At 44.0% G+C, this 14,590-nt stretch overlaps 1 protein-coding gene across 2 annotated transcripts in view; it reads left to right on the top strand.

Annotated features, from left to right (window-relative positions):
- The window catches only part of IGFBP4 (insulin like growth factor binding protein 4), a 74,628-nt gene extending 69,564 nt beyond the window's left edge, over window positions 1–5,064 (top strand). For both annotated transcript variants that reach the window (XM_083147266.1, XM_083147265.1), the window contains exon 4: window positions 2,884–5,064. In XM_083147266.1, coding sequence (XP_083003392.1) covers window positions 2,884–3,018 — 135 coding nt within the window. In that variant the 3' untranslated portion in view covers window positions 3,019–5,064. The remainder of the gene's footprint in view (window positions 1–2,883) is intronic.
- The last annotated feature ends 9,526 nt before the right edge of the window (window positions 5,065–14,590 follow it).

Below are 14,590 nucleotides of genomic sequence, written 5' to 3' on the forward strand. Positions count from 1 at the left end.
GTCCGGGTGTCCCAGTATTGACCTGGACAGCACAGTGGGAGGTGGGGATGGGGGATGAGGCGCTTATCTGTGGTGGGGCAAATCACAGGTAAGGGATGAAAAAGGCCTGACCACGGCCGAAACGCGTTGGCCAGCACACAGCACTCTCACCTACTTCCAAGTCTCCTCCCAGCCACGGGAGTTGAGCGAACACAGCTCCGGCAGCACCTGAATTCCGGGCGCACGATCACCATCCGAACCCGGAAGTGACGGGGCTAGCCGTCAGAGCAGTGTACACACAACGGCCGGCGGCACGCTGTGCTAACGCCGGTGAAGATCTTCAGAGACTCGGCAACGCACCACAGAAGGACTGGTATCGGGTAAGTGTTGGGATGCACCACCGAGCGGTTAGGGACGCCAGCACCCGGTGACATACACGCTTACCGCGACCGCAGAGACTGAGACCATACCCTGCACCAGCCCCACCTGTGCATCCCTTACCTGTGATTTGCCCCACCACAGATAAGCGCCACATCCCCCATCCCCACCACCCACTGTGCTGTCCAGGTCACCCAGCACCAGCCAATACTGGGACACCCGGAATTACCATCAACCTGGCTGACAGCACAATCCATTTTGACCAAATAAACACTTTGGGCGAAATGTAATGGAAGGCGGTTTTTTTTTTTGCGATTTTTTTTCCGCAAAATATGCCGTTTTCGGGAATTTCCCGAAAATCGCATATTATATAGGGTGTGATTTGCGGCAAAAATCACATTTTTTAAAGGTGCAATTTTTAGTTAGACTAAAAATCGCATCCAGATGTTTTCCCATTAAAAAGTATAGAACTCGCATATTTAATGGGTTGCGATTTTTAGTAAAGGTTACTAAAAATCGCAAAAAAAAATAGACCAGGTTCTGCCTGGCGATTTTATCAGAAACATGCACAGATCATTGAGATCTGTGCATGGTTCTGTTGTAAAAAAATAGTTAAAAGAAAAAAATACGGCGTGCGGTCCCCCCTCCTAAGCATAACCAGCCCCGGGATCAAAAAGCCAGTGCTGGTATCATAAAATCAGAGGGACAAACAAATAGGGGTCCCCTTGATTTAATGAAACCAGCACCAGGCTCAAGGTCCAGCGCTGGTTCCCAAAATATGGGGGACAAAATGACTAGGGGTCCCCCGTATTTTAAGAACCAGCACCAGACCCAACCAGCCAGCAGGGTAATGCTACAGCCGGGGGACACTTATTATATAAGGTCCCGCGGCCAAAGCATTATCCCCGTGGCTGGTCAGCATGGGCAGGGGTCCTGGGGAAGTGGGGACCCCCCCAATGAAGGTGTCCCCCCCCCCCCCTCCAGGACTTACCAGCCCATGCTGAAAGTCCGGGGCTGTCCCATTAAAGGGCCCGCTTGCACTTGTAGTTCCACAGTACAAAAAATAGTTAAATAAAACACACTGACACCCTGAAAAATAAAAGTTTAATACATCCACAGCCCACACATACTGATACTTACCTACCTTGAGCCCGTAGGTCAGTCCCTGGATCCTGGGTCCGGGGCTCCAGGGCTGAAGAGTCCGGTTCCGGGGCCTTGGTCCTGGTTCCGGGGCTGGTCCGGGGCTCCAGGGCTGAAGAGTCCGGTTCCGGGGCCTTGGTCCTGGTTCCGGGGCTGGTCCGGGGTCCTGGGCTCCAGGGCTGATGTCTCTGGGGTCCAGGATCCGAAGTAATCCAAAAGGGGTACCTAAGGAAGGAAATCCTACTTACCTGGTCCCCGGCGACGACCCCGGCATCTTCTCCGGCAGACGCACTGCTCCCGGCTGGTACCCGCTCACGTACTGGAGAGGCGCAGAGATGTTTCATCTTCTGCGCCTCTCCTCAGACTGATTCTATTGGCCGCCTTTTTGTCAATGGATTGCTCTGGCTCCTGATCTCTGATCCCCAAGTCCCCAGCACCTCCTGAAAGTTGGGACTCTAGGCTTTTATACTATTGTAGGCTAAGAAATCTATTTCCAGATAATGACGATATCTGCAGTCAAACATGCTGCCCATCCACCGGAAAATGATGAATATTAAGCCCACTCCATTATCCAACCCTCCCCTGCGTATAAAACACCCCCTACCTCCCTGGAAGTCATTTACAAGGGACCCTTCATTCAGCTCAGTGCCCCCTTCCACACGTTAGTGTTCACCCTCCCACCACCTGTGCAATAAAGGAGTAATTAGCAGAAGTTACTGCTCCAGGTCCTACATGTTGAATGGAATTTAGAGCACCCCCTGCCACCCGTGGGACATTAAAGCTGCTGCTGATAGCACCCCCACCCCAAGGAGGAGAGAATGGGTAAGGGCCCCAGTGCATTGCTTTGCCCAGGGGCCCACACTGCTGTTAAGACGGCCCTGCAGCTTGTGCTTACAATTGTGGAGCCTGCTCTTCATGCTGTCAGCACCGCTGATGATTTAGCCTGTCACACTGACAGGTCAGTGTGACAGGCTAAATCAGCAGTAGCCGATAGCTGCATCCATCACCAATCATAACGCTGGGTGGGCGGGCTGCGGATGCATTATATTTAGACTTAAAATAAAAATAGAATTGACAGTGGGTCAGGGGGTAAGTGGTACTGCGTACCTGCAACATATTTCTTACAGGTACTCCGTACCACGCCGTACCCCCTTACTTGCAGCACTGCTCCAATCCCTCACATTATTTCCTAGAACATATTTTGCGTGCCATTATTATATAGTTTTTATATTCATAGTTTTATGTTATGCTATCATTGTTCCAAATACCGTAGCAGCATGTAGTAGCAAGTGTATGCATATGTGGAACTAGTGTACCCTGCAGTGGTTATTTATGTGTATCTGAGCTTCCAGTACCATTATCTTTCTTCTCATCTGTTTCTCATAGTGTCACCCAGCTCTTGACGGACAACGTGGAAAATGTTGGTGTGTTGATCGGAATAATGGAAGCAAGCTGAATGTGCCTTATGATCCTAATCAAGACCCAGACTGTCAATTAACATCTGAGCTGATCCGAAAATAAGACCCAAGGAAACATTCCACTTGAAATCCTCCACCCATAGTCCACTAATATAAGGGATTCAGCTCTAAAGGAAATCACTGAATATTTGTTAATGACGAACCTACAGGAGAGAGACAGCATCAGATCCTTAACTCTTTCACTGCCAAAGAAGCCTACAATACTCTGAAACATACTGTCCAATCGTGTTGCAGATTGCTCTGGCTGGAAAAGAGTTAACATACAATAGAAAAGCTGTGGTGTGGAGGGAGCCCATGTCTTATGTGTTTCATTTATTCAAGTCATAGGATGCCAGAAATAAGGAGTCAAGAGTGCAGGATAAAATGTAATATATTTGATATGTCAGATCAAGCAACTATAGTAATTGGTGGGTTTGGTGGAGCAATATGAGGTATAGAAACTTGTTGTGTAGGAGCTGTAGGGACATCCCGACTGAAGACTAGAAAGATAAAGGGCCAGATGCACTAAGCTTCAAAAGTGATCAAGTGGAGAGTGATAAACAGCCAGCCAATCAGCTCTCACCTGCTACTGTATGTCACAGGCTGGGTTTGAAAAATGTCAGGCAGGAGCTGATTGGCTCGTTGTTTATCACTCTCCGTTTTATCACTTTTGAAGCTTAGTGCATCTGGTCCAAAATCTGTTGTTTGAGGGGGATTCTATTTGTCTCAATCCATAATTTACCATACTGTATAGTTATTTAGGCACACTTCACTTTAGAAGGCACTTAATATTGCAGTATATAAATTGTCTGAAGAACTGCAAGAGTTAGAGGACAGCAAAAATATGCAGAAGAACTGTGAAGGGTAATTTACTGTAGAACGATCCATATGAGGATCCAATTCAAATTCCCCTTCGGAACATCTCCAGAAACAATGGAATTTACTGGCACATTCTCTATTTACACTGTAATGCACATTAAAGGCCTGATTAGGTGGATTTAGTGCACACTGCACATGAGTCCTGGGGGGGGGGGGGGTGAAACCAGCTACATTCAAAGATGCATAGCCGCTCACACAGGAGGCCTTGCTCAGATGGGGACTCTGCCGCCCCCTGCCATACGGCTGGTACATAGTTCAAGAATGCAACAGATGTTGCTCCAATGGTGCATATAAATCCACACAGTGATGGAAATCTGTTATTAAATACAGCAAGTGAGCATCTCAGTTGTTTGAAAATCAGCCGTGGCATTAGCCTAACATCATAGATGTGACTAGAACCGCAGCTGCATCCACCACATAATTACCCCTAAGGGCTTGATGCTGAGGTGGTTGTATAATAGACAAAATCCCCACAGAAAAATCCTATTTAATAAAAGCCTAATGCCCCTGTGTGCACACACACACACACACACACACACACACACACACACACACACACACACACACACACACCCCCTACACCTACATACCTCGACATGGATGACTGGTATTGTATATATTCCCAGAAGCTCAGGTGTACATTGCTATACATTCACTTGCACACAGGTTTTTAACTCTTTGTTTTGCTCCAAAATAATAATTCAATTTATTACATCTCTCTATTTTGTGGATACAGGACATAATATATGCATGATGAATGAGGAAAGCACACACTCTATAAGCATCACCTATCCAATTCAGAGATTCATTTTTCAACCAGCCAATCATAAGCAGTTGAGATAGCGCTGACAACCTTCATTCTAATCACAGTGTTCCCAAAAATGATATGGTCTTGAAAGGCACATATTCTGTGCTGGCCTGCATCTGTTCATAATTATGTGGGCACATTTAGTCAATGTGTGTGGCCTATTTGCTGCGGATGGGCAGAATCATTTTGCAACTGTTTAACTCTTTATCAGACCCTAAATGTGCAAGGTACTGAGAATTCTGCACACAGGACCCAGCATAGTGTGCTTTATTGTGTGTTACAGTGTGGCGATACTCTCAGATTTTTGTTCCTCTGTGCAGGAGGTCCAACCACAAAACATACACAGTGTAGATACATGCTGACATGTCAATGAGTAAATTCACGAAGATTGTTCTTTCACTGCAAATAAATTACAGAAAATTATGATTACAGTACTTGGTAATTTATTTTACATTTTACTGTTTTAGAATTAAACAATTCTGTGAAATTGTGTTTTTTCTTTAATAACACAAAAGTGTGCAATAAATATATGTAGGGAATATATGCATCAGTTATAATTTTCACTGGCACCTGATAAAAGGAAGATTATTTTGGGATTGAAAATGTACAGCTTCAATTGTAAATTTCGGCAGATTTATACTGATGCAAGCGAATCGATCAGACGTCTTTGATTAAAAATACATTTAGTCCAGTGTTGGAACAAATCCCTGTTGTGTAGCGTGTACCCAGATTTATCCGATTGTTCAGAATTTTATCTTTTACCAAACTTTGATAAATACTGATTTAATCTCTTCTGTGAGCAGGGGGAGGGAAATCATTAGATAGTGAGTGATTTCCCCCTGTGTGCACAGCTGCGAAGGCGGGGGATGCTCGGTGCCGTTAACCTCCTCGCTGGGATCTGAATACTCCCAGCCCAGCAAGCAGGTCTTAATAACAGGCCCATTTCCCGGTCTTTCATTGATTCCTACATATGTATAGAGGGAGCGTTCCTGAATTGTAAATGGCCAGGGAATATAAGCTGGCTCTATATACTGTAGATAAATGTTAGTAGGTAGTACATATAGAGTGAGGGAATGATTGGTGTCTGGCTCTAGGAGAGCAGCAATTTAAACATTTGCCTTGGACTGACTTGCATACTTTTATGTGTCTACAAAGAATGATAGTCATTTTGTTTTTTGCAATGTTTGGTTACCAACTACAAATACTATTAAATAGGAAATACTGATGTTGTTTATTAAGGTTATTGCGGCACGTATATGTGAATCACTAAGCTAAAATAGCATATCTTTCTTAAGTATTAGTTTTTTTTAATGTATAGGTATATTGCCAGGCAGTACTATTCTTCTGTTGTTGTTGTTCTAAGATGACAGTATTGTACCTGTGAATAATTCTCCATGTCATGTGACCAAACAAGGGGTGATGGATTAGTTGTATATGGAAAGGATAAACTTGGTTGAGTAGCCAATAACAAGGATGTCTTCTCAACCAAAGTTGGAGACATTTGCAGAATTTGTCATGACAACGGTTAATGTTGGCCTTTGAATCAATGTAGCACTTGTATTTTTCTTAATGTACATATCTACTTTGTTTGAAATTTAATGTAAGAACAATAAAAACACTGATATTTCCTTAAAGGTGACTGAGAACAGTGAGTAGCTTCACAATAGTAGTATATTTCTTTACTTTATAGTCTGTAATACTTCTCTACTATAACTACAAGTAGCTGTCAGTTAAAATAAAAAGGCGACAACAAAAACAGAAATTAATAAAATCACATATAGTCGAAAAATAAGAAGGTGAGGACACAGACTCGGTGTGCCCTGGGCAACCCCCACCCCTCTTGGCTGCTGTAGGCTTTAATTACAGCTGCAGATGTAGAGCAGGACTGTGCTACAAGTTGAACTTCTGAAAAGGAGAGGGATGTTGTAGACCAAGCAGGGGCTACACGCTACTGTACAGCATAGTGCCTACCCTCTGGCCTTCTGCAGGAGACTAGCTGAAATAGCAGCAATCTCCCTCTCTCCCTGCAGAATCTAGCAATCTCCCTGATTTCACCTAAACCACATTATGCAGCTGTTAAATTTTTTGGGGGGAAAAAAACAGAAAAATATATTGTACATTCAAATGGAATCATCCGTGGCTTCTCCCTGCAGTGGTTATAGTGCACAATGATCCCTATGGCTACATGCATTTTAAAAAAAGATTTCTTGTGGCCGCTTACATGGAACCACTTGTAAAACACAATACACAAGCCCTGACACGTATCATTGTCAAGTACAGTAGCTCTTTCTAACTACTTTTGGGGGCTTATCTGCATTTGATGTAAATAATTTTATGGCACGCCTCTAAGATGTAGCAGTGCACGTCCACACTTGAGGTACATATAGCACCCCAGAATTTAGGATGCCAGTGGTCATAATACTGTCCCCGGCTTCCTGATGGTGAAAATGCAGAGAGGGACCCTATGCCTTTCCCCTACTCCTTTAACCCTAACCCACCCCTGTAGCAGTCTAATCCTAAAAGCACAGATCATGCACTCTCTAATGGTCAGCCAAGCCTTTATGGAGACTGGCCACATCCCTAAGCATGGGCCGTTACCACTGCATTCCCCCGGTGTGTCCTTCATACCCCAGTCTGAGACTGGTCAGCATATTATATGGGTAGCTCAAAACCCACTAATCAGACATGTGCCTTTATTGGTATACTATGAGATGGACAAACCGCAACCTACGGAGCTACTGTACCATGATAAACACTCAACTTTGTGGGCCACACATTTTTTCTTCTCACGGCTACATTAACCCCAGTAATTAGGTAAGTGTTGTTATAAGGGATCTTGCCAAACTATAACACAGACCATAAAGGCATAACATTGAGCTACAATGGCCATGCCCCTCTTATTCACACTCATTCTGGAGGCACCAGCATTAACTGTTGCTATTGATTGATTAGCCATTGTTGCCTGCTTGCTACACAATAATGGAATTTTTTCAGATTGATTTCCAGTAACCTGGTCATTTGCGTTTGCCTCCTGTGTGTCTTCTAGCAGCAAACCATAGCAGAGCTGTAACTAGACATTTTGGTGCCCTGTGACAAAAAGGGCATTGGTGCCACTACATACTTTAATAAGTAATTCCACTTACACATCTTACTATACATTGAGTGTAATTCAGACCTAATTGCACGGCCGCAGATTTACTGCAGCCACCATTCAGGCAGATGCCGCCCCACCATAGTGAAATCCCACCTTGCAAATTAATGTGCACGCCATGCGAATGGATGTGCAAACCTTTTAACCCCTTCCTGACACAGCATGTTTTTGCCTTCCTGACAGAGCCCTTTTTTTCAAATCTGACATGTATCACTTAAGTGGGGATAACTTTTTTTGCTTTTACTTATCCCAGTGATTTTGAGATTGTTTTTTCGTGACACATTGTACTTCAAGTTAGTGGTAAATTTTCGTCGATACAGTCTGTGTTTTTTTGTGAAAAATACCAAAATGTCGGAAAAAAATGGAAAATTTAGCAATTTGCAAAATGTTAAATTTTCTGCTTGTGAGACAAATAATCATACCACTCAAAATAGTTAATAACTAACATAGACCATATGTCTACTTTATGTTTCCATCATTATTTCAACTTCTTTTTTATTTTTTTGGACACTAGGAGGCTTACAATATGAATAGCAAATTTTCAAATTTTCAAGAAAATTTCAAACACTGATTTTTTTAGGGACCAGTTCAGTTCTGATGTGACTTTGAGGGACTTGTATGTGAGACACCCCCATAAATGATGCCATTTCAAAAACTGCACCCCTCACAGTATTCAAAACAGCATTTTGGAAGTTTGTTAAGCCCTTTAGGTGTTTCACAGGAATTAAAACAAAGTGTAGGTGAAATTTCAAAATTTCATTTTTTTTGCAGATTTGCAATTTTAATACATTTTTCTAAGGAACACAGTAGATTTTACTAGAGAAATGTGACTAAAAATTGATTCCCCCAATTCTTTTGTTTTCATAAATATCCTATATGTGGCCCTAGTGTGCACGTTGACCAAACCACAGGCTTCATAATAGAAGGAGCACCTACTTGATTTTGGAGCCTCCTTTTTATGAGATTATTTTTTAGGCACCATGTAGGTTTCTAGGCACCATAAGATGCTAAAAGTTAGGAACCCCCCCACAAGTGACCCCATTTTGCAAACTACACCCCTCAGGGAATTCATCTAGGGGTATAGTGTACATTTCAAACCCCCAGGGGTTTCACCAATTTTGATACAACTGGGCTGTGCAAATGAAAAATTACATTTTTTACACAAAAATGCAGTTCTGGCTCCAAATTTGTCATTTTCACAAGGAATGAAGGAGACAAAGCACCCCAAAATCTGTGCCCCAATTTCTCCCGAGTATGGCAATGCCTCACATGTGACCAAAAAATACCAGTTGGGTGCATGGCAGGACTCAGAAGGGAAGGAGTGATATTTGGATTTTGCAGCACAGATTCTGGTGGAATTTTGGTGGGTGCTATGTCGCATTAGCAAGACCCCCGAAGCACCAATACAGTGGAACCCCCCCACAAGTGACCCCATTTTGCAAACTACACCCCTCAGGGAATTCATCTAGGGGTATAGTGTACATTTCAAACCCCCAGGGGTTTCACCAATTTTGATACAACTGGGCTGTGCAAATGAAAAATTACATTTTTTACACAAAAATGCAGTTCTGGCTAAAAAATTTTCATTTTCACAAGGAATGAAGGAGACAAAGCACCCCAAAATCTGTGCCCCAATTTCTCCCGAGTATGGCAATGCCTCACATGTGACCAAAAAATACCAGTTGGGTGCATGGCAGGACTCAGAAGGGAAGGAGTGATATTTGGATTTTGCAGCACAGATTCTGGTGGAATTTTGGTGGGTGCTATGTCGCATTAACAAGACCCCCGAAGCACCAATACAGTGGAACCCCCCCACAAGTGACCCCATTTTGCAAACTACACCCCTCAGGGAATTCATCTAGGGGTATAGTGTACATTTCAAACCCCCAGGGGTTTCACCAATTTTGATACAACTGGGCTGTGCAAATGAAAAATTAAATTTTTTACACAAAAATGCAGTTCTGGCTAAAAATTTTTCATTTTCACAAGGAATGAAGGAGACAAACCACCCCGAAATCTGTGCCCCAATTTCTCCCGAGTATGGCAATGCCTCACATGTGACCAAAAAATACCAGTTGGGTGCATGGCAGGACTCAGAAGGGAAGGAGTGATATTTGGATTTTGCAGCACAGATTCTGGTGGAATTTTGGTGGGTGCTATGTCGCATTAACAAGACCCCCAAAGCACCAATACAGTGGAACCCCCCACAAGTGACCCCATTTTGCAAACTACACCCCTCAGGGAATTCATCTAGGGGTATAGTGTACATTTCAAACCCCCAGGGGTTTCACCAATTTTGATACAACTGGGCAGTGAAAATGAAAAATTACATTTTTTTACACAAAAATGCAGTTCTGGCTCCAAATTTGTCATTTTCACAAGGAATGAAGGAGACAAAGCACCCCAAAATCTGTGCCCCAATTTCTCCCGAGTACGGCAATGCCTCACATGTGACCAAAAAATACCAGTTGGGTGCATGGCAGGACTCAGAAGGGAAGGAGTGATTTTTGGATTTTGCAGCTCAGATTCTGGTGGAATGAATGGTGGGTGCTATGTCGCATTAGCAAGACCCCCGAAGCACCAATACAGTGGAACCCCCACAAGTGACCCCATTTTGCAAACTACACCCCTCAGGGAATTCATCTAGGGGTATAGTGTACATTTCAAACCCCCAGGGGTTTCACCAATTTTGATACAACTGGGCTGTGCAAATGAAAAATTACATTTTTTACACAAAAATGCTGTTCTGGCTCAAAATTTTTCATTTTCAGAAGGTATGAAGGAGAAAAAGCACCCCAAAATCTGTGCCCCAATTTCTCCCGAGTACGGCAATCCTTCATGTGTGACCAAAAAATGGCAGGACTCAGAAGGGAAGGAGTGATATTTGGATTTTGCAGCTCAGATTCTGGTGGAATTTTGGTGGGTGCTATGTCGCATTAGCAAGACCCCCAAAGCACCAATACAGTGGAACCCCCCCACAAGTGACCCCATTTTGCAAACTACACCCCTCAGGGAATTCATCTAGGGGTATAGTGTACATTACAAACCCCCAGGGGTTTTACCAATTTTGATACAACTGGGCAGTGAAAATGAAAAATTACATTTTTTTACACAAAAATGCAGTTCTGGCTCAAAATTGTTCATTTTGATAAGGTATGAAGGAGAAAAAGCACCCCAAAATCTGTGCCCCAATTTCTCCCGAGTACGGCAATGCCTCACATGTGACCAAAAAATACCAGTTGGGTGCATGGCAGGACTCAGAAGGGAAGGAGTAATTTTTGGATTTTGCGGCTCAGATTCTGGTGGAATGAATGGTGGGTGCTATGTGGCATTAGCAAGACCCCCGAAGCACGGTGAAATTATGAACCTAATAATCCATAGATGTGTGGTATATTTTAAAACACTCCTTTATACATAGGCCGGGTTTGTCGGGGCAAGTGTCACACTGGAAAATAGTTTGCTTTCTTATTCCCTTTTTATAGCAAACTTTGCACCTTTTTTGTGTCCTGCCCTTTTTTCCAGTGGAGGGGATTTCATCAGGAAAATGCTGCCCTGGTACAATACGGGGGCCAGTACTAGAAGTACTGGGGCCCTCTGCCTGCTGGTTCCCAAATATTAGGCCCTTTATGACTTCCTCTTGAAAGTGCATAAATGTCCCCCTCTGGCTGGTAGAACGGAATAGCACATATGCGTTATTCAGTGCCAACTGGATGATATACACGGCCAGCTTCTTGTACCAGATTTTTGTTTTCCGCAGGGGACTGTACGGCTTCAGTACCTGATCTGAAAGATCCACTCCGCCCATGTACCTATTGTAATCCAGGATACAATTAGGTTTTGAGGTGTGGGTACTGGTACCTCGTACAGGGACGGAGGTGGTACTGTCTCCGTGAATTGTTGTCAGTATAAGGACATCCCTTTTGTCCTTATATTTGACCAACAACATATTTTCGGTGCATATTCCCCTGCTTTCACCCCTTCTCATTACTTGGGCAATGTGCGTTTTTGGGAGGCCTCTTTGGTTCTTGCGCACAGTACCGCAAGCTGCTGTACCTCTTGAACCAAGGGCCTTAAACAGGGGGATGCTGGTGTAAAAGTTATCCACATAGAGGTGATAACCTTTATCCAGGAAGGGGTGCACTAAATCCCAGACAATTTTTCCACTAACACCTACGAGGGAGGGGGGGCATTCTGGCGGTTCAATTCTTGAATCCTTCCCTTCATATACCCTAAACCTGTGGGTGTACCCTGAGGTGCTTTCACACAGCTTATACATTTTTATGCCATACCTTGCCCTCTTACTGGGAAGGTACTGGCGGAATTTAACCCTTCCTTTAAAATGTATAAGGGACTCGTCTATGCAAATGAATTTATCTGGGATGTACATCTCTTCAAATTTGGCACTGAAGTGATCAATGACCGGCCTGACTTTGAATAGCCGGTCAAAGGTGGGATCATCTCTGGGTGGGCACTGTGCATTATCGGTGTAATGCAAAAATTTAAGGATTAACTCAAAACGAGTCCGGGTCATGGCCATACGGTAAAGTGGGGTGCTGTACAGAACATCTGTACTCCAATATTGCCTAATTTCTGGCTTTTTTACTATGCCCATATGAAACACCAGACCCCAAAACGTCATCATCTCTACTGCATCTACAGGGGTCCACCTAGCAAATGATGACGTGGGGTTTTGAGCAATAAACTGCTGGGCATATAAATTAGTTTGGTCCACCATTAAATTTATAAAATCATCAGAGAAAAATAATTTGAAAAAGTCAATTTCTCTGAGACCTGTGGAATCAAATTGGATTCCTGGGATGGCCAAAAACTCAGGAACCTGGGGCTCAAAATTGTCTGGTGGTGGGGTCCATACGAGATCAATTATTGGGGGGGGGTCTCAGCTGCTCTACGGGGGCGTCTTTGAGGGGGTCCCTCATCACTAGAGGAGGAAGAGGAGCTTAAGATGAATCCTTCAAATTCCCCGCTTGCCTCACTGGCTGTGTCAGAGTCAGAGGCAAGCATGGCATATGCCTCCTCCGCTGAATACATTCTTCTGGATGACTGGGATGACATTTGGGATGACATTTGGGATGCCATTTTTATTTTTGTGTTTCTGGTAGTGAAATGTTTCAACACGTGTATAGTGTAGGGGGGGTACAAACTTTATTTCAATGTAGTATGTAGTGTGTAGTGTGTAGTGTGTATGTAGTGCAAAAAAAAAAGGTCCTGCGCCAAAAATTGAGCACAGATGTTGGTCAGTAACGTCCGTCACTGAACAGCGCTCAAAGGCAACAGGAATTTGATCAAAAAAATTTGATTAAAAAAAGACCCCACAGCACCCTCAAAAAAAAAAAAAAAAGGTGATCAGTGATGCGACACTGATTACCAGTGAGGGGCAGCAGGTGCACAACCTTTGGTGCAACTGACAGTGCAACTGGCAGGTATATATAAAAAAAACCTCTGCACCCCCAAAAAGTTGCTGATCACCTCAGATATAGTGATCAGCACAAAAGGGGGGGGGGGGCAGCAGACACAAAATATAGCACTCTCTATCACTCTCTGTCACTATCTCTCTATCTCTCTCTATCTCTCTCTATCTCTCTCTATCTCTCACTATCTATCACTCTATGACACTGCAGCAGCAGCACTGACAGTTATATATATAAAAAATAACCCCTGCACCCCCCCCAAAAAGTTGCTGGGGGTGCACAAAAAGGGGGCAGCAGACACAAAATATAGCACTTTCTATCACTATCTCTCTCTATCTCTCTATCTCTCACTATCTACCACTCTATGACACTGCAGCAGCAGCACTGACAAGTATATATATAAAAAAAAACCTGTGCCCCCAAAAAGTTGCTGATCAGTTAATTTATACTGATCAGCACAAAAGGGGGGGCAGCAGTCAGTTGCACACGCAGTACAGCTGTATATATATAAAAAATATATAGCACAATCTGTCACTATCTCTCTATCTCTCTCTATCTCTCTCTATCTCTCTATCTATAACTCTATCACACTGCAGCAGCACAAAATATAGCACTCTCTGTCACTAGCCCTCTCTATCTCTCTCTATCTCTCTCTATCTCTCTCTATCTATAACTGGAACACACTGCAGCAGCACAGCAGCACAACACAGCACAGCACAACACAGGAAGTCACAAGCTCCAGGAACGCTACAAGCTGTGATCAGGTAAGTATTTTGCAAGGATCAGGTCAGTAAAACGGCAGATTGGCACGGTGACCGCACTGCACGCAATTCCAGACCGGAATGGCGTCTGCAGTGCAGTCACCGTTAGTTTAAATCCCCCTCCATGGCTGTGATTGGTCCGTCGGTCCGACGAACCAATCACGGCCTTTGGGGGCGGGTAGGGTGAGGTGGGGTGACACCAGTGTCACCCTTACACCCCGTGGTGATTGGTGCTGTACTTTACAGCACCAATCACCACCGATCCCTGTGTCACCGGCGAACGTTATTCGCCGGTGACACAGAAAACGCTGTAATTGGCTGTTCACACTGAACAGCCAATCACAGCGATCGCCGACGGGGGGGCGGCATCGCAGCCCCCCCTGGGCATGCAGGGACATGTCTGCTGTCAGGGACAGCAGACATGTTTAAACTGTCACCGCGTCTATAGACGCGGGGACAGTTTAAAGCCATGACGTACATTTACGCCATGTGTCGGGAAGTACATCCCGGCCATGACGTAAATGTACGTCAAATGTCGGGAAGGGGTTAAAGACATCATAGCCATTCATATATTATTATTGCATTTTATTTATAATGTGCCACAAGTG

The sequence above is a fragment of the Crinia signifera genome, chromosome 6, assembly GCF_055691185.1.
Source record: "Crinia signifera chromosome 6, ASM5569118v1, whole genome shotgun sequence".
Taxonomy (NCBI): domain Eukaryota; kingdom Metazoa; phylum Chordata; class Amphibia; order Anura; family Myobatrachidae; genus Crinia; species Crinia signifera.